This window comes from Spermophilus citellus (genome assembly GCF_964194105.1).
Source record: "Spermophilus citellus genome assembly, chromosome: 8".
Classification (NCBI taxonomy): Eukaryota; Metazoa; Chordata; class Mammalia; order Rodentia; family Sciuridae; genus Spermophilus; species Spermophilus citellus.
In genome coordinates, this window is record NC_138189.1 from 122,040,001 (window position 1) to 122,058,343 (window position 18,343).

Genomic DNA, 18,343 nt, shown 5'->3' on the forward strand with positions numbered 1-18,343 from the left:
CAATCAGTATAAAACATTTGTTCCTTTTGCACACACCAAGAAAAACAGTGGCTGGAGAAGTAAATCACATTACCAGCTCTCAAATCAGATTCACCCACCAGGAATTCATGCTGGCAGCCAAAGCATTTCATGAGGGCAAGGACAATCTTTTGTAACTTCCTTTGCCAAGGAAACACAAAGTCAACGTGGCTTCCTTAAACTGATCTTAAAAGCAAACCATGAGAAAGACAACCTAAAGCAACAACAACAAAAACCAAAGCTCTCCCCGAGCTATATACTTTGTGCATTAAACCACCATATGCCCCAGGTCCTTCTTCTCTCAATACTACCTACCTAATCAAACAACAATGTGTATGTAACATGACAAATTCACACTTCACAATTTACAATTATAATACATGTTTCATATTTTAAAAATGTCTCATCTAGGTCTTTCAACTTATCCAAGTTCTTTCCAAATCAAAAAGTCTGCATCATTCTTCTCTAAACATATTTCAAATAAAGCTGGAGGAGACCTGCATTCAGCTCCTGAACTGCTCTGAGCCTCAGGTGAAGACTACACTAGGGTTCAAAGGATTGCAGTGACCCTGCCCAACTGGTAAAAATTTTGCACATATGCATTCCTATAATTATTAACATCACCAATTAACTTGTCCACCTAAGGTATTTAATGATCTTAGGTTTTTAAGTACATTAAAATTCCTAATAAACGTATTACTTTAATAACACAAACTATTGATTATTTTAATGAGGGAAGAAAATTTTTTAAAAGTATATGTGCTGGTGAAGGGGGCATAAGAGGAAAAAGTCTAGTAAGAGATTTTATTCAAATCAGGTTTCTCCAGCAAACATTATTCTTACCCTATTCCCTCACAGTATAAAATATTCTAAAAATTATTTAAAATAATTTGTCACAAAAGCAACAAAAATTCATTACAACAAAATCCAAAATTAGCAACAACAAAAAAATAAAAGAATGAAATTTTCACCTACCTCTTAATAACCACTGATGTACAGTGTATATGTATATGCATAATCACATACTTTTAAAAAATTTTTTCTAAAGCATTCTTTTTCTTACCTTTATTTAATTTATTTATTTTTATGTGGTCCTGAGGATCAAACCCAGTGTCTCACAAGTGCTAGGCAAGTGCTCTACCACTAAGCCACAACCCCAGCCCAACATACTTCTTTTTTAAAATGTTAATCACATACATTTACATCTTACTTTCACTTCTAGTGAGAACACCTTTGTGTGATGATCATTTTGCTTAACCAATGCCCCCTTTGGTTAAACAAGACTATCATCTTGATAATAAAAACTTGCAACTAATCCTGAAAAAAGTAAATACACCATATTCCTAAAAATATTTCTGAATGCCCAGTCACTTCTATCCAGGTCTGATTTACTGGCTGAAGCATGTCTTTAATGCTCCTCTGAGCATTAAAGGGTCTATTTCATTCACTGATTACGTCACCATTAAACAAACCAACAAAAACATGTACCTCAGCTCAGTCCTCTATCTGCAGGAAGAAAACAGCCTCTGAAAATGGTTCAATTTTAGGAAAACCTCAACAGGAGTATTACAAAACTTCATAACCTAAAAAGAGTTGGTAATACTTAAAATCATTTTGTACCACATTTTATTCTTTTTGAAGGATGTTTAAACTACCTCCTCAGCACAACTGTATTACATAAGACTGGTGATATCATTTACAAATGGCAGAACTTGAGGACCAGGGAAATGTAGTTTTGTTAAAACTCATATCAACATGGTGCATGAAGTAGAACTCCTTAATCTGTTTGCCTCGGGCTTTTTTTTTTTTTTTAAGAGAGAGTGAGAGAGAATTTTTTAATATTTATTTTTTAGTTCTCGGCAGACACAACATCTTTGTTTGTATGTGGTGCTGAGGATCGAACCAGGGCCGCGCATACCAGGCGAGCGCGCTACCACTTGAGCCACATCCCCAGCCCTGCCTCGGGCTTTTAACAGAACCTTCTGCACCTCTGCTAGAAATCATTAGTATAAGCCCCCATGGTATGCTGGTATACAGGACAAGGAGATATAATGTAAAAAAGTGTGTGAGGAGATCCAAAGCACAGGCAAGGACCTCTCCAGAAAGACTTTTAGGAAGTACTTAAAAAAAAAAAAATCAAAGCTACTATTCATGTGCCACACATCTTAAGGGCATTAAAAATTTGACCATAGGGCTGGGGCTGGGGCTCAGCAGTAGCGTACTTGCCTAGCATGTGTGAGGCACTGGGTTCGATTCTGAACACCACATATTAATAAATAAAATAAAGGTCTATCAACAACTAAAACAATATTTTTTAAAAAAATTTAGTGTACTGAAAAAAATCATGGTTTTCTCCAGAATATTCTTCATCCTGCCTCAGAAAAATCTTATTAGAAATGTTTGCATCTTGGGACCTGGCAGTGGGCAGAAAGTACAGTCCTGCCCTCAGCCATGCAAGTACAAGAGCAGCAAGCAAATGTAGAAAAATTTTCTCTATCAATTGTTTGACTTTTATGCATGTTATAGTTTCCAAGGTATTGTCTGTTGTTTATTCATCTATTGTCCCATGGATTATAAATTCCAGTAGGTGCAACCATGGGTGTCCTACCTGGATTTTTTTTTTTTTTTTTGAGAGAGAGAGAGAGAGAGAGAGAGAGAGAGAGAGAGAATTTTTTTTTAATATTTATTTTTTAGTTCTCGGCGGACACAACATCTTTGTTGGTATGTGGTGCTGAGGATCGAACCCGGGCCGCACGCATGCCAGGCGAGCGCGCTACCGCTTGAGCCACATCCCTAGCCCTCCTACCTGGATTTGTACAGGTGGAGTACCAAGGCATAACACAGGGACATCAGCTGCTATTTGATAACAATGATAAGCAGATTATATTTATACTAACCCTATAACAGATTACTTTAAGTTGTTCTAACAGAACGATGGGGATTAGCAATAACTAGGCCATTTGACTGGAGGTCCTCAGAACTAGGGAAAGAGGAGTGGAGTTTACTCTGGAATTTACACCGCTAACTACCAAGCAGCTGCAATGCTTTTATTCACTCCCCATATCCCAGGAGATATTCATGTCTACTCATTTCATTTAACTGGTCCACAATAAAACATTTGACAGCCAGATATTTTTCACCTCCCTGTTACATGCACATTTTAGGTGGAAGCTGGTCCATTAACTCACCAGAGACATTGAAAAAATTAAACAAAGCACCTTAAGCTAATCCTTCAAACTTGAACCAGATGTGTAAGTCACTGGACATATTTTGGCTTTTATAAAATCCCATATAAACCTGGTCTTAAATCCAAGGTAATCAAGAGCCCACTTCCATTTCTGACTTGAGCCACTATACAAGTCAATTTTTTGTCCTAATTTATCATTATGAAACAAAGCATTATTCAAGTCCAAACTTGTATACCAACAAATTAAAAGTGAAAAGCATTCTGAATAGCAGCAGAGAAAACTCCCTCAAATTTCAAAGACAGAATTTAAACTTCAAAAATACCATATTCATATTATATTCCTGTCTACCTCTCTTAAATGGGTAAATTCAATCTCCTTTGATTTTTTTAAAAATTTTTCTAACAACCTGTTTCCTGGAAGCTATCTAAAGGGCTCATCCTGAACAAAATAAACAAGAAGGAACAGTGACTCTATTGATCCTCTTTCTAGGTGAAATGCCAGGAAGCATGAAGAGCTGAAAATGACATGTGATACAAGCTACTTATTGGACAACAAATTTCCACTCTAATATAGTATGTGAAAACTGGAGGAACGAGAGAACAGTAAGAAATCCAGAGAAGGAACTAGGAAGTACACCAAAGTAAACAAACGTCAAGGGCAAATCAATTCTGAGGGAAAGTTTAAGATAACGAGTGAAAGTCCATTACAGACATTAGACAGAAAAGGCTTCCACAAACTCTCCAACAAAAATAAAAAACATAAAAAGTTAGATCTTACTTTTGTTTAGAATTTCCCCAAAAATATGCTATAAAACTGCCCTACAAAATTATAAGAGGACCTTTCATTCTCTAGATCTAAATGTTACACCTGGGTTTAAATGTATAAAGTATACAAATTCACACTAGGAATGCTTAACTTTTCATCTATAGGTTGTGCCTTAACTTGTGTCTATTCAAATATGAGTTACGCTCTCAAGAGCAATTAATTCCCTGTATGAGGCACCCACTTCCCGGAAAAGCACACACCAGCTCCTGTTTAGTAAAATCAATATAAAAGTAAACTCAGGGGGCTGGGGATGTGGCTCAAGCGGTAGCGCGCTCGCCTGGCTACGTGCGGCCCGGGTTCGATCCTCAGCACCACATACCAACAAAGATGTTGTGTCCGCCGAGAACTAAAAAAAATAAATATTAAAAAATTCAAAAAAAAAAAAAAAAAAAAAGTAAACTCAGGATCATTATTTTTTAGGTAAGGAGAGGGAAATTCTCTGGGAAGCTTTTCCCAGAGGGCAACCCAACATCTTAAAGAGTTAGGCCAGATGAAGGAAAGATTTGTTCAGATGTCCATTATTAATCTTATTAATCTGATGAGCACTGGTAGACTCTCCCCAACTTCCTGCATCTTTGCTGATATCTGCTACTTCACCTTCTTTTCCATTGATTAATCCCTAATCAAGGATACTGCTAAAAGGGGGCCTTCATCAAGTGAGGTATTCAACAGAGATCCATCCCCAAATTCTCCAAAAACACTTACTCAAAACCTTACAGAAAATCCTAATGAGGTCAAGGGAAAAAAAAAACGCAGTCTGTGGCACAATTTTTTTTGTCCTTCATTTTACACCAATGAAAAGTCAGAACACTGTACTGAAAATGTTCCCACAAAGTGGGAATCAATTTCCCTAATATGGCAAGCCCTAAATATAACCACAATTGTTTTTGTTTAAAATATGCCCAATTAAACTTAGAGATGGAGGAAGTGGTGGTAGGCAACTGAGCAGCCAAGAGAGAAAATAATGACAACACAACTCTACTATCTCCACCAGCATTTACAATGCCTTTAAATGCCCTCAGCAAGACACCTGTAACACACATGCCCCTTTTCCTACAGGCTTTGTACCCTTGATCCAGTCTGGGTTACTGAGAAGGAGAGGAAGAAATTACACACCCTGGTTCTGAAGTAATTCTACCATTCTGAGAAGGTACATGGCATCACTAGTTCTCAGAGTAGTACAAGGCAGAAAATTCCCTGCTCAAATTATAAGGATTCAGTTAGCCTAAAGGAAATATGAGACTTTAACTATGGTAGACAAAACAAAAGGGGCAGTTCTTACAATTTACCTTTCAAACACCACACACACACACCCCTCACAAAAAAATACTAGTTATTTAATTCTCACATAACTACAGTGAGGGACTGTGGGTTTTTAAGTGGAATTCAAGAAAAGTTTTACACAAAGCATAAAACTTAATCCAAAATTCATTTCAAAGTTTCACCTGAAACTTTTAAAAGGTTTATTGTACTGGGTCTAGATCTATTAAACAATAGTCTTGCTTTTGCAAAACATTTTGCAAGACATTTTGGCCAAAAGCACCTGTCAGAGTGTCATAATTGGGAGTGGATGCTCACTAAAAAAAAAAAAAAAAAAAAAAAAAAACCTGCTTGAAATCTTTTATAAATAAATAAACTTCTCAACATCTCAACATAAGGGTTCTGAAAGGCAATATGGGACATTTTAAAAAATAAATTAGCCCTTGAAAGCAGAATAGTATGAGAAATTTACTCCTGATTAAACTGCTTAGATCAAAACGCAGGTTCTGCCACTTACTGCTGTGGTTCTTGAGAAAGCTGCTTAAGCTCTCTATGACTTTAGGTTTCTTGCCTGTAAAATGGGAATAAATAGCATCCTTCTCACGGCGTCCTTAGAGAAGGAGAGAATTCAACACAGATCATTTAAAAGAGTAAACACTCAATAAATGCTAGCTATGATTATTCAAAGATATGTATTCAGAATATTGAATCTATTAAGTATATGCATCAGCTTTGTTAAACTGAAATCTCATACATTTCATAAAAGCATTTCACTCCCCCTTTTCACACATCATGCGGCATCAACGTTCCAAATGATGAGGAAATTACATACTTTCATTCATCCGCTGGAGAGCTTGTCATATATGGCAAGAAAGAAGAAAGATGCCTTTTTAGTGGCTGTTGCTCCTTCACAACTTCAAAATACTGTCACACACACAATAGGCTGGTGCTGCCCTCAAAATGACAGCTCACAGCTTTGCAGGGCCCGCAGAGGCTCCAGGCGGCTGTGCCCGGAAGGGGTTCACCTCAACCACAGCCAATCTCTCAGAGCAGAGCCTTGTGCACGCCCGGGACCCCGAGTACAAGCGTAACTCTTCCTAACCGGGAAGGACCCTGAGTGGTGGAGAGGTAGGGAGGAAGAGACCCTCAGGTCAGAGAGTCCCGGGCAGCACTCCGCGAGGGCGCGTGCACGGTGACAAACCCCGGGCCGGGAGCCGGCGACGGCGGCGACGTCCGGGCAGCTCGCGTCCGGGCTCCCACCCCTCAGACCAGCGTAAAGCCGATGCGGGTACCGCGCGGGACTCGCCCTCAGCGCCCCTTACCTAAAGGCGGGTCCTTCCTTGGGAGCCCTGCCCTGGGCGGACGCCGACGCTGTGCTGCCGCCGCTGCCCCTTTTGTTGAAGAGCTTCTGGAGTAGGGTCGGGGCCATGATGTTGCCGCCGCCGCTGCAGCTCCGGCCGCGCGCTCGGGGCCGGCGGCTCAGCGCGCAGCCAGGCGCGGCGGCCGCAGCGGCGGGGCCATAGCGGCGGCGGCGGCGGGGCTGCGGCGGCTAAGGAACTGCGCTCCGCGCCGGGGACGCCGGCGGCCGGTCATATGACTGGGCCGGCCCGCCGCCTCGCGCGCTGACAGTTACCTCCTGCGGGAGGAGTCCGCAGCCCCGCGGCGGCGCGGGAGGAGCGCGGCGGCCCCGGCGGCGGCCATTGGCCCGGCGGCCGCCCGCCCCGGGCGCACGCAACCCCGCGGGAGGCGGAGGCGGGAGACTGAGGCGCGGCCCGAGCAGCAGCCCCTTGCGTGGGGCGGGGCGTGGCAGCGCGGAAAGGGGACCGGGCTGGGGCCGGTGACGGCGGGGGCGCGGTTCCACCAGGGCACGAGGCTCCACGAGGGCACGAGGCTCCTTGGAGCCTTGGGTCTCGCCTCGCCGTGAGAAGGCGGCTGGCCGATCTTTGTTCTTTCGAGACAAAGCCCTGAACTTGGGTCCTCGCGCTGCGCAGGTACGAGGACTCCTTTACCGAAGACGACTGCTGGGGAGAGGGCTTCGTGCTTGAGTTTGCTGTTTCCAAGGCCACCCAAGGTGTTGGTTGGCAGGTTTCTTCCACATCCAGAGATTTTTCCGTTAAAATTTAAGCAGTTTGCCCTAAGCAGCTTAGCGAGACCCTGTCTCAAAATAAAAATGAAAAAAGGGCTGGGGATGTGGCTCAGTGGTAAACCACCCTGGATTCAATCCTCAATAACCAAAAAGAAAAAAATATATATTTTAAGCAGTTTATATCATTAGTTATGCTTGGCATCTTGGGTCACCACATACCATGATTATATAAAAAGTTGCATGTGAAATGTTAAGCCCTTTTTAAAAAATGCGTGGAGCATATTATATAGATTTAGAACCAAGGTAGTTTATAGAGGAATTGCTTTCCTAATTTATATTTAACAATAAAGGCATATAATAACATTAATATTAATAACTGCACATAGTATCTGGGTTGGGGAAAGACTGAATTGTATCTGAGTTCACTTTCCTGTCCAGTCCCACCCCAGCTCCCCTGAGAATTTAATGTTTTGTGATGAAGGACGTTTCCAGATTTAAAGCAGCTTCTTTATGTTTTATAAGCTTTGGACTCAAAAAGTTTTTCAGGTGATAGAGCAAAAGTGAGTAAAATCTCAAGCCTACCTCCTGGGCTCTCCAACCTTTTCCTTTGAACAAGTCCTTTGAGGATTCTTGAAGACTCAAAAAGGCAAATGTATTTCCATAAATATAAGTAATCAAAAATATAACTGAACCGTAGAGCACTGACCTGGCATTCTCAAGGCTCTGGGTTAGATCCCCAGCAAGGAAAAAAAAAAATGTTCAGGATCTAAGTTTAATTTTAATTTGCATTCCCCACCCCTCTTTAATTGTGTAGGTTTCTGGCCTTGGTTGGAAAATAGCTGTGAATGAATAGCTATGAATACTAAAATGCTGCAGTTTCACAAAGGTAAGGGAAAGATGGTAGAGACTAACACTTAAATTGTTTTTTTCTCTGAGATTTTTTACTGTTAAGGTGGTGGCGTTAGGTATTCATAGTGGGGAGCAGTCATCCTTTGCACTACTAATTGTAAGCAGAGCCCCGATTTTAACTTTGTTCTGTTTACTAAGGGTCTTCACCTCATAAAGGTGTACTATTTATCAGAATCCTATAAGGTAGGTATTGGCTCCATCTCTGTGACTTAACACACTGTGGGGTGGCCACAAATCTCCTTTTCTTACCCCATCCTTGGTCAGAAAATGCCCTTTATTATCGTAACTAAAACCTAAGTACTCCCTATGAGCCTAGAAGCTTTTGTAATTACATAAAGAACTTGACAGGTCTTCCTTGTTCCCTGTGGTCAAGAACTGTCAATTCTAGCCCAGTCCAAGTATGCAATACAACCATCCAAAAGAGGGCCAGGTGCAGTAGCACAGGCCTGTAATCCCAGTGGCTCTGGAGGCTGAGACAGGTAAGAAAGGAGAATTGAGAGTTCAAAGCCAGCCTCAGCAACTCAGTGAAGACCTAAGCAACTCAGCAACACCCTGTCTCTAAATAAAATACAAAAAACAGGATGAGGATGTGGCTCAGTGGGTAAGCACACCTGGGTTAAAAAAAAAATCATCCAAAATAGTTTACTCCATTAACTTAGTTATGGTCTTGACTAGGCAACAATCCATTAACGACAAGACTTCAAGTTAAGGGAGAAAAAAGGATATGAAATGGTTCTGCTCCCTCCTCTTTCTCCTTTGCTTCCTCTCAACATCACATTCTTCCTCATTCTAGTTCTAGTCATTCCACCTGCTTTGAGTTTTCTAAAGGTACAAAAATCCTAGCCAACAAAGTTCTGGGAGATACAGCCCTAGACATCTTTCCCAGTCTCATCAATTTTCTTTTTGGCTATTCAAGGCCTCTTCAAAAACCCAGTCTTTTGTCTGTCACTCATTGGTCACTGCCTGTCGCTGAAGCTGGTCACAGTCCTGGTCTCCAGCACTGATCATATGACTCTGTACGCAACTGTCAAAGAGGAACAGGGAATACAATAATATTCTGAAAACTTGGAAAAGACAGAATAACATTAATATGAAAATAAAGGACTTAAAAAGGCTGACATATATCCTGGTTCATTCTGAGTCCAGGTGACAGTTGTTAGTGTATGTTCTGTAAGTTGTTTCAGTTTGACTTCCAGAGATAGACTGTCATGGACTTTGTCAATAGCCTCCCTGTTGTGTTATACCACCTTCTTCCTGACAAAGGAGGCAAGAGGAAAAGGAGCTGGAGGAGGAGTTACTCTAGAATAAGTTTCCTTAATTTTAAGAGATATTTTTTTTCTTCCTTTGGATATTGTATGTCTAAATTCATTGCTGCAACTGTCTTGATACAAGTCTATAGATGAAACCAGAACTGAAAATTGTAGAACTGAGAATTATAATCAAGCTGGGTCCTTAATGACATTATTGATCCACCATCCATCTAGCCTAAGCTGATACTCCCAATTAGGTGAGTTAATTTTTATTATCTGAGTCCAAAAGGAATCTTTGAGAGGTTCATTGGTTTTGTTTTTCTCTGTTGCTTATTATGTTAAATAAACCTATATCTATTTATCTGTCAGTATGCCAGAGGAAAAATCTTATCACCAATGATCCTGTTCAATTTTTCTTTCTTTTTTTTTTTTTGACAGTGCTGGGGATTGAACCCAGAACCTTGCACATGAAAAGCAAGTGCCATAACATTGAGCTACATTACCCAGCCCCATTTTTTCATATTTTAAGTTATTTTGCAAATCATTTACAGAAGCAAGAATAAAAGAATACTGAAAAATATTTAATAAGTTTTAATTTAAACATAGCAAACCCAGTTTTTTATCCCATATTTTCCTACATTTGAAGAAATAGATACCATAAATTGTAGTTTCAGTTTGAATAGAAATACTTATCCATTAACATATATGAGCCAGGAACATAATTATCATATTCATTTTAAATACATCTCTGATAGTTTTAGTTCATGATTACTCTTGCTTCCTATACCTGAAAAACACAAAACTCAAAGCTTTGGAAAACTTCAATGATTCATCATTTTGTTGAAGACAAGATAGCCATATTCTTTGCTTCTTAACTGCAAAACATTTTCATTTTTAGGTTTATAAACAAAAATTTGAATTAGCAATTCATGGAATTTTTTTCATCTCTACCTCAGACGTTTCCTTCCATTCACCTATGTATGTGCATATTCCTTTATTATTTGTTGCCTTGAAAACTTTATAAAGTATGTTGATACATGAGATCATAGAAGATAGCAGAAAATATATCACATTTTTTTCCTTTTAATTGGTTCTTTTAAATTATATATAACATTGGGATTCATTATAAAAGCATGGAATATAATTTGCTCTAATTCAGTCCCCAGTATTTCCTCTTACCTTCGCCTTATCCCTCCCCTGTTCCCTTCTCTCTGCTCTACTGATCTATTATGTACTTTTAGTTGTGATTTTTTTTTAAGTTAGTGTCTTGTGGATATACATGATGGTGAGATTCACTGTGGTCTATTCATACTTGTACATAGGAAAGTTAGGGAAGATTCATTCCACTCTTCTTCCTTTATCCCATCCCTTCTCCCAACCCCTCAGTTCCCTTCATCTATTCTACTGATCTTTCTTCTCTTTTGATGGAATGTCCCCTCCCCTGCTTTTCCCAGATCATATGGTGATACCTTTCCTAAATTTTTGAGAAATCTCTCATACTGCTTTTCAAAGTGGTTGCACTAATTTGCAGTCATACAAACAGTGTATGAGTTTACCTTTTTCTCCACATCCTCCCCAACACTTGGTATTATTTGTATTCTTGATAATTGCCATTCTGGCTGGAGTAAGATGAAATCTCAATGTAGTTTTGATTTGCATTTTTCTAATTGCTAGAGATATTGAATATTTTTCATGTACTTGTTGATGATTTGTATTTATTTTGAGAAATGAATTTTTAGGTTTTTTGCCCATTATTGATTGGGTTATTTGGTATTTTGGTATTAAATTTTTTGAGTTCTTCATATATATTCTGGATATTAATGCCCTATTTGAAAAGCAGGTGGCAAAGATCTTCTCCCATTCTGTGGGTTCTGTCTTCACACTCTTGTTTCCTTTGCTGTGCAGAAGCTTTTAAATTTGATGCCATCCCATTTATTGTTTTTTTTTTCTTGTGCTTTAGGAGTCTTGTTTAAGGAAGTCGATTCCTATGCCAACATGTTAGAGTATTGGGCCTACATTTTCTTCTAGAAGTTGCAGAGTTTGAGGTCTAATTCCTAGGTCTTTGATCCACTTTGAGTAGACTTTTGTGCTAGGTGAGAGACAGGAGTCAAGTTTCATTCCTCTACATGTAGATTTCCAGTTGAAGAGGCTATCTTTTCTCCAACATATGTTTTTGGTTTCTTTGTCTAGTATAAGATAACTGTATTTATATAAGTTTGTGTGTGTCTTTTATTCTATTCCATTTGTCTTTCATGTCTGTTTTAGTGACAGTGCCATGCTGTTTTTATTAATATAGCTCTGTAATATAATTTCAGATCTGGTCTTCTGCTTTTAGCATCACACTTTCTGCTCATGATCGCTTTAATTATTCTAGGTCTCTAATCTTTCCAAATGAATTTTAGAACTGCTCTGTCTACTTCTGTGAAGAATGTCATTAGTATTTTGATGGGAATTGTATTGAATCTGTATAACACTTTTGGTAGTATGGCCATTTCTGTGGTGGGGGCGGTAAACTGGGGATTGAACTCAGGGACATTCAACCACTGAGCCACATCCCCAGCCCTATTTTATATTTTCTTTAAAGACAGGGTCTCACTGAGCTGCTTAGCAGACTTGCTTTTGCTGAGGCTGGCTTTGAATTCGAGATTCTTCTGCCTCATCCTCATGAGCCACTGGGCTTACAGGCATGCGCCACTACACCCGACAACATGGACATTTTGATACTAATTTTGCCTCTCCAAGAACATGGGTGGTCTTTCCGTCTTCTAAGGTCTTCTTCAATTTCTTTCTTCAGTGTTCTGTGGTTTTCATTGTAGGGATCCTTCACATCCTTCATTAAATTAATATTTTATTAATATTTTGAGTTTATTGCAAGTGGGAACTTTTCCCAATTTCTTTTTTAGCATATTAATTATTAGAGTATATGAAAGCGATTGATTTAGGTACATCACACATCTTTTTAAAATGACTTGGGTTCTGGTTGCAAAATATTGAATAAGGAAGTCATTCCCATTAAATGTCTAACTGGATGAGAATTCCATACTTTCTTTTTTATACTTAAATACATATTGTTGAGTCATCTTTCTTAGCTTGAGAAAATCATCCAGAATGTCATTTGTGAATTCACAGTCTAAGAATTCAGTTGTATGATAAATTTCACCATCATCCTTAAAATCCAGAGTTCTTTTTTTTTTGCATTCATCTTCTAATTTTTCTAATATTTTGAAATGTTTCTCTTTATCAATTTTCCTTTCTTTGCTATATAGGAGGACAAATGAAAAACTCTGAATTTCATTAGTGGTTAATAAAAGATTAAAACAACAATAAACAATGCAAAGATACTATCTCCAGATTTTTTTTTAATACTCCCTTAAATGATGATGCAGTCCCAGCGGCTCAGGAGACCAAGGCAGGAGGATTACAAGTTCAAAGCCACCTTCAGCAAAAGCTGGGTGCTAAGCAACTCAATGAGACTCTCTCTAAATAAAATACAAAATAGGGTTGGGGATGTGGCTCAATGGTTAAGTGTCCCTGAGTTCAATCCCTAGTACCCCCTCCCCCACAGAGAGAATGCAATATTTTAGATATTGTAGTGAACCAAGAAAATTATTATCTTACAGTGAATGATTTATTTCACTATTGAATCTACCTGCTAGGTGATTACAAATTCTATACGTTTTGCCTTTTCTAGCACAGTTAGGAGTATTGTTGAGTAATGTGGAAATAATTCTTACAATAATGATATATCAAGATGTTTTACTTGTATGAAACTAGAGGAAATCAAAATCACTAAGAGACTATAAGAAAAGGTCCAGTGGACCCTTTATGGCAATTGCAAGATAGAATGAGTTTTAGTTTTTTAAAAAAACAAATTTTTTTTTTTGAAAAATGAGTGTAAAAAAGAATAGTAGTCATGAAATAGTTATCCTTATAACCAGAACATCTCAGAAAAAATAAAATTCAAAATCTAAAATTGAACTGAATGAACCCTGATGGGTTAATCTGTGGTAAATTTGTCTCTCTGGCATTTGCAACAGAGCTTAATCCACCTGATAATTTACAGTGTTAATCAGTGACCCCCACAGTACTGAAATCAAGGGACATTTTCCTATCATCTTTGCAATCAAATTGATCATATCTTCCTTTTTAAAACCTGCATTCTTTGGTACTGCATGCAGACTTCTTCTGATTTTAACCAAACTTAAAGACTACTCTCTCATCCTCCAGAAGGTACTTCTCTCCCATTCTTTAAAATAGGAAATTCTTAAAGGCTTTCCTTCTCTCTCTTCTACTCTTCTCATCTATATTCTCCCTCTCCCTAAATAAACTCACCCATCCTGTGACTTTAAATGTCATCTGTTTGTTGATGACACTTAATCTTTTACTTCTGGATCTGACCTCTCTTCCCGATATTTATAATCACCTCCCTATTTGGTATATCTGCTTGGATATCTTACAAACATCCCACACTGAACTCTTGATCTTTACTTGTTCCAAATTCTGCTTCTCTTGACATCTTCCCTATGACATCTGCCTCTATATATTTGTTTAAAACAGAAACACAGGAGGCTCTCTTAACCCTTCTCTTCTAAATTTCAAATATTTCTTTCTGTGTACATTGCCACCGCCTTAGTCCAAGCAACCATTATGTCCGGAACTTTGGCAAGAGCCATAATTGGTACTTCTTTGCCTCATTGCCACTGCCATAGGGATCTTTCAGAAATGTAAATTGTTTCATGTCACTTCCTTGATTAAAACATTTCAGTGGTTTCTAGTAAACCTCCTAGTACTTCTCCTAGTAAAACCCAAAATTTTTAGTGTTGCCTGCAAAGTCCTATATGATTAGGTCACTGTCTACCTCCCAAATATATCTCACATCACCCTCCACCCCACACACTGGCTATCTTCCAGTCACAGTGATGTGCTTTTACTTCTACCCACACCCCCTCCCACAACTATGTCTGGTTAACTCCTGTTTATTTTTCACTGCTCAATTTAATGTCACTGATTACACATCGACTGGCTAACTCCCTTTATCTCCATTTTTAGTTACCCCTCTGATTCTGTTTTCTAGTCCCTTAAAACACTGGAATTTAGGGCTATGGTGTAGTTCAGTGATAGAGTGCTTGCCTAGCATGTACAAAGTCCTGGGTTTAATCCCCAGCACTGAAAGAAAAAGAAAAGAAGGAAGACACTTCCAACTCCCAACTCCAACTTTTATTTCATAGTTTCTTTTCAGGATTAGTCGTTTATGATTCAGGAAATATTTGCCTATTTCCTAATAATACCTCTGTAGTGTTTAACTTTGGTCTAAGCATTCAATAAGAGCCTATCCAGTCAATGTATGTGTTTTAGCTTCTGTAGACAGTATGTCACCTCTACAGGTAAGGTATTAGGGAAATGTACAGAAATTCTCTCCCATACTCTCAACAATAATCATGGACAGTGCATAAAACTTAGAAAATGAAGAAAAAGTACAAAGATGAATATAATAATGTATCTATCCCACAGTGTAGATAGATAAAAATAGCTACAATTAATTTGTGACCTTCCTTCTTTCCTTTCTTCTTCTTATTCATTTGTCCTTCCCTAGGACAGTAGTTCACCAAACATCATAGTTGGTTTGCAAATCATTCATTTCACATAAATTTATCTAGTTCATGTAAATGGTCACTAGTTATTCAGTGTTCTAATTAGCTGGTAGCCCTCAAGTATATGTTGCATAAGAATTACTTTGGAGCCAGGCATAGTGTCACATGCCTGTAGTTGTTATGACTAGGGAGGATGGCAAGTTCAAGGCCAACCTCTGCAACTTAGTGAGACTGTGTCTCAAAATAAAAACTAAAATGGGCTTAGATGTAACACAGTGGTAGACCATCACTGAGTGCAATCCCCAGTACCAAAAAAAAAAAAAAAATTACTTCGGAATTCCACTTATGAATTGTGATTTGCTCACAAGAATCTCCCTTGTACACAATAATTTTTTTCCCTTCAAAACTCATTAAAGTGTCAGTAAAGGAATAAAACAAACAATAACCCATTAACCTATAATGACAAAACAAAGGGTGGGGAGTATGAGAGTAGAGATTTCAACAAGTGTTTGGACAAGAAGTATATGGAAGACGACAGCAAATGAAGGAATAGTAATTAGTTTAGCAGAGGAGGAGATTGAAACCTAAATCTGAAGATGAAGGCCAGTTCTCCTGGGAGATTAAAGCTTCAGCATTTGGGAGGTACCAGCTGCCCCTGAAAGTTAGTTCAGATACAGGCTCAGATTAGGAGGGATGGTTGTAAGTCTCTTTGAAATAGTTAGCCCCCAGGTTTCTGTACTCAGACTGTGCAGCTAGACAGCTTTCCCTCAGTGGACCAAAAGAGGGGCATTAAGTGAATGTTCTCCTCTCAGAGAAGGGGTACAGCAGAGTCCAAATATCACAGGTAGATGTGCCTGCAGTGAAAAACTTCACTGCAGGCACATCTACTTGTGAATTTAAAAAAATCGTACTCCACGTAGAAAAGGTTATTTTGGCTCATGGTTTTAGAGGTTCTAGACCAAGATCAAGTGGACCCATTGCTTTAGACCTCTGGTGGGGTGCCAGATGCAAAATGGACAGGTGTGGCAGAGCAGAACCACTTATCTCATGACAAGAGAGCAAAAGAGAGCAAGAGGAAGGGACCAGGGTCCCACTGTTTCCTTCAAGGGTATGCCCCTAATGACCTGAAGATCTGTTACTAGGCCCTACTCTTAAAAGTTCCACCACCTCCTCCCAATAGCAACAGCAAGCCTTTTTTTTTTCTTAATATTTCTTTTTTATTTGTAGTTGGACACAATACTTTTATTTTATTTATTTATTCTTATGTGGTGCAGAGGATCCAACTCAAGGCCTTGCACGTGCTGGGCGTGCACTCTACTACTGAGCCACAACTCCAGCCCAACAGCAAGACTTTAACATGGGCTTTTAGAGGACATTCAGGAGCCAATATTGGTATACTTTGTATCTTGAATGTCCCCACCATTACCATCTAGCACCCCACCAGAGGTCTAAAGCAATGGAAACCACTTGATCTTAGACTGGGACCTCCAAAACTGAGCCAAAATAAACCTTTTCTCTATAAATTAATCATTTCAAGTATCTCATTATGGTGATGGAAAGTTGACTAACACAAATCAGTTTTGTTCCCTTGCTAGAAAATAATAAAGCATAACCTTAAAAATTAGGGAAGGCTGGGATATAATTCAATGAAAGAACATTTGCTTAGCATATCCTGTTTCTATCCCCAGGACCAAAAAGACAGAAAGAAAGAGAACTAAAAAAAATCTGAGGGAAAACTATTTTTAGCTTAGAATCCTTAACCAAACTAACTGTGAATCAAGTCACATAAATTATACATTTTCAGATATACAAGATCTCAAATGTTATACCTCCCGTGCATTCTTTCTTAGGAAACTGGAAGGATTACTTTAGCAAAATAAGGAAATAAAAGAAGAACATGGAAGATGTGGAAAAGAAGATACAACAAGAAAAGTAGCAAGGAAAATCCTAAGGTGGCACAAGGGGATATCCCAGAACTTCAAGGAAACAACAGTACCGGAAATGAGGAGAAAGAAAGAGGGCTCCAGAGGCAGCTCAGAAAAAATAGATAAATAAATAAATAATGTTGAAGTGTTTTCAACATTAAAAAAAAATGGGATTGGGGGCTGGGGTTGTAGCTCAGTGGCAGAGCATTTGCCTAGCATGTGTACGGCACTGGGTTCAATCCTCAGCACCACATAAAAGTAAATAAAATAAAGGTATTGTGTCCATCTACAACTAAAAATATATATATATATATGAAATTGGGCTGGGGTTGTTTGTGGCTCAGCAGTAGAGCATTTGCCTAGCATATGCAAGGCCTTGGGTTCAATCCCTAGCACCACATAAAAATAAATAAAGTTATGGCATCCAACTACAACTAAATAAATATTTTTTAAAAAGAAATATATATATATGAAATTGGTCAGTATATAGCAGAGATGCTGGAACATTGGGAAAACATTAACAATAGGTAGATAAAATAATGGGAAAATGAGGCAGTTATTCAAAAAAAAAGGAAAACATGGAGGAAAAGAAGTTGCAATCATCATAGTTCACTCTGAATAATATTGACATTGACTTACCATTGACCATTGGTTTAACAAAAAATTATAATTAGGGTGCAGGGTAAGAAAAACAAAGTTGAGCTAGGGGAGAAATTTAGTGTTTTTTCACCATGCCAGGAAGTCAACAGACAAGGACTAAAGTTGATAAATCAGCAAACAGTGGTATAAGGAGCTTGAGATCTAGCTCAGTGATAGAGCAGTTGCCTAGAATGTACAAGGCCCTAGGTTTAATCTCCAGCACCAAAATCAAGGAAAGAAAAATGGACATAAGCATATATTTGTTTTAATATATGGAGAAAAATATTAGTGAAATTAAAGAAGTTGAGGGATAAGACTAGGTGTTGAGAAAAGTAGGGATAAGAAACTTGTTTTAATCACAAGCCTTCTAGTACTGTTTGACTTCTAAAATGATACGCATGGATATGCTTATTTCTCTTGTGTTTTCCTTTTATTAAAAAAATAGTTTATTTTTTAATTTTAAAGGTGCATGTTAGGGCCAGGCACAGTGGTGCACGCCTGTAATTTCAGCAGCTCAGGAGGCTAGAGCAGGAGGATCACAAGTTCAAAGCTAGCCTCAGCAAAAAAGCAAGGCACTAAGCAATTCAGTGAAACCCTGTCTCTAAATAATAATACAAAATAGGGCTGGGGATATGGCTCAGTGGTTGAGTGC

General features: G+C 38.7%; 1 protein-coding gene and 1 long non-coding RNA gene across 3 annotated transcripts in view; one reads left to right on the forward strand and one right to left on the reverse strand.

Moving 5' to 3' along the window:
- The window catches only part of FNIP2 (folliculin interacting protein 2), a 111,996-nt gene extending 105,250 nt beyond the window's left edge, over positions 1–6,746 (reverse strand). For both annotated transcript variants that reach the window (XM_081303624.1, XM_081303621.1), the window contains exon 1: positions 6,614–6,746. In XM_081303624.1, the coding sequence (XP_081159750.1) occupies positions 6,614–6,720 (107 nt within the window). In that variant the 5' untranslated portion in view covers positions 6,721–6,746. The remainder of the gene's footprint in view (positions 1–6,613) is intronic.
- Positions 6,747–7,145: 399 nt separating this feature from the next.
- Positions 7,146–17,197, forward strand: LOC308654357. The gene is made up of 3 exons (XR_014023240.1): positions 7,146–7,282; positions 8,192–8,263; positions 16,978–17,197. It is a non-coding gene; the product is annotated as an uncharacterized lncRNA (long non-coding RNA).
- The last annotated feature ends 1,146 nt before the right edge of the window (positions 17,198–18,343 follow it).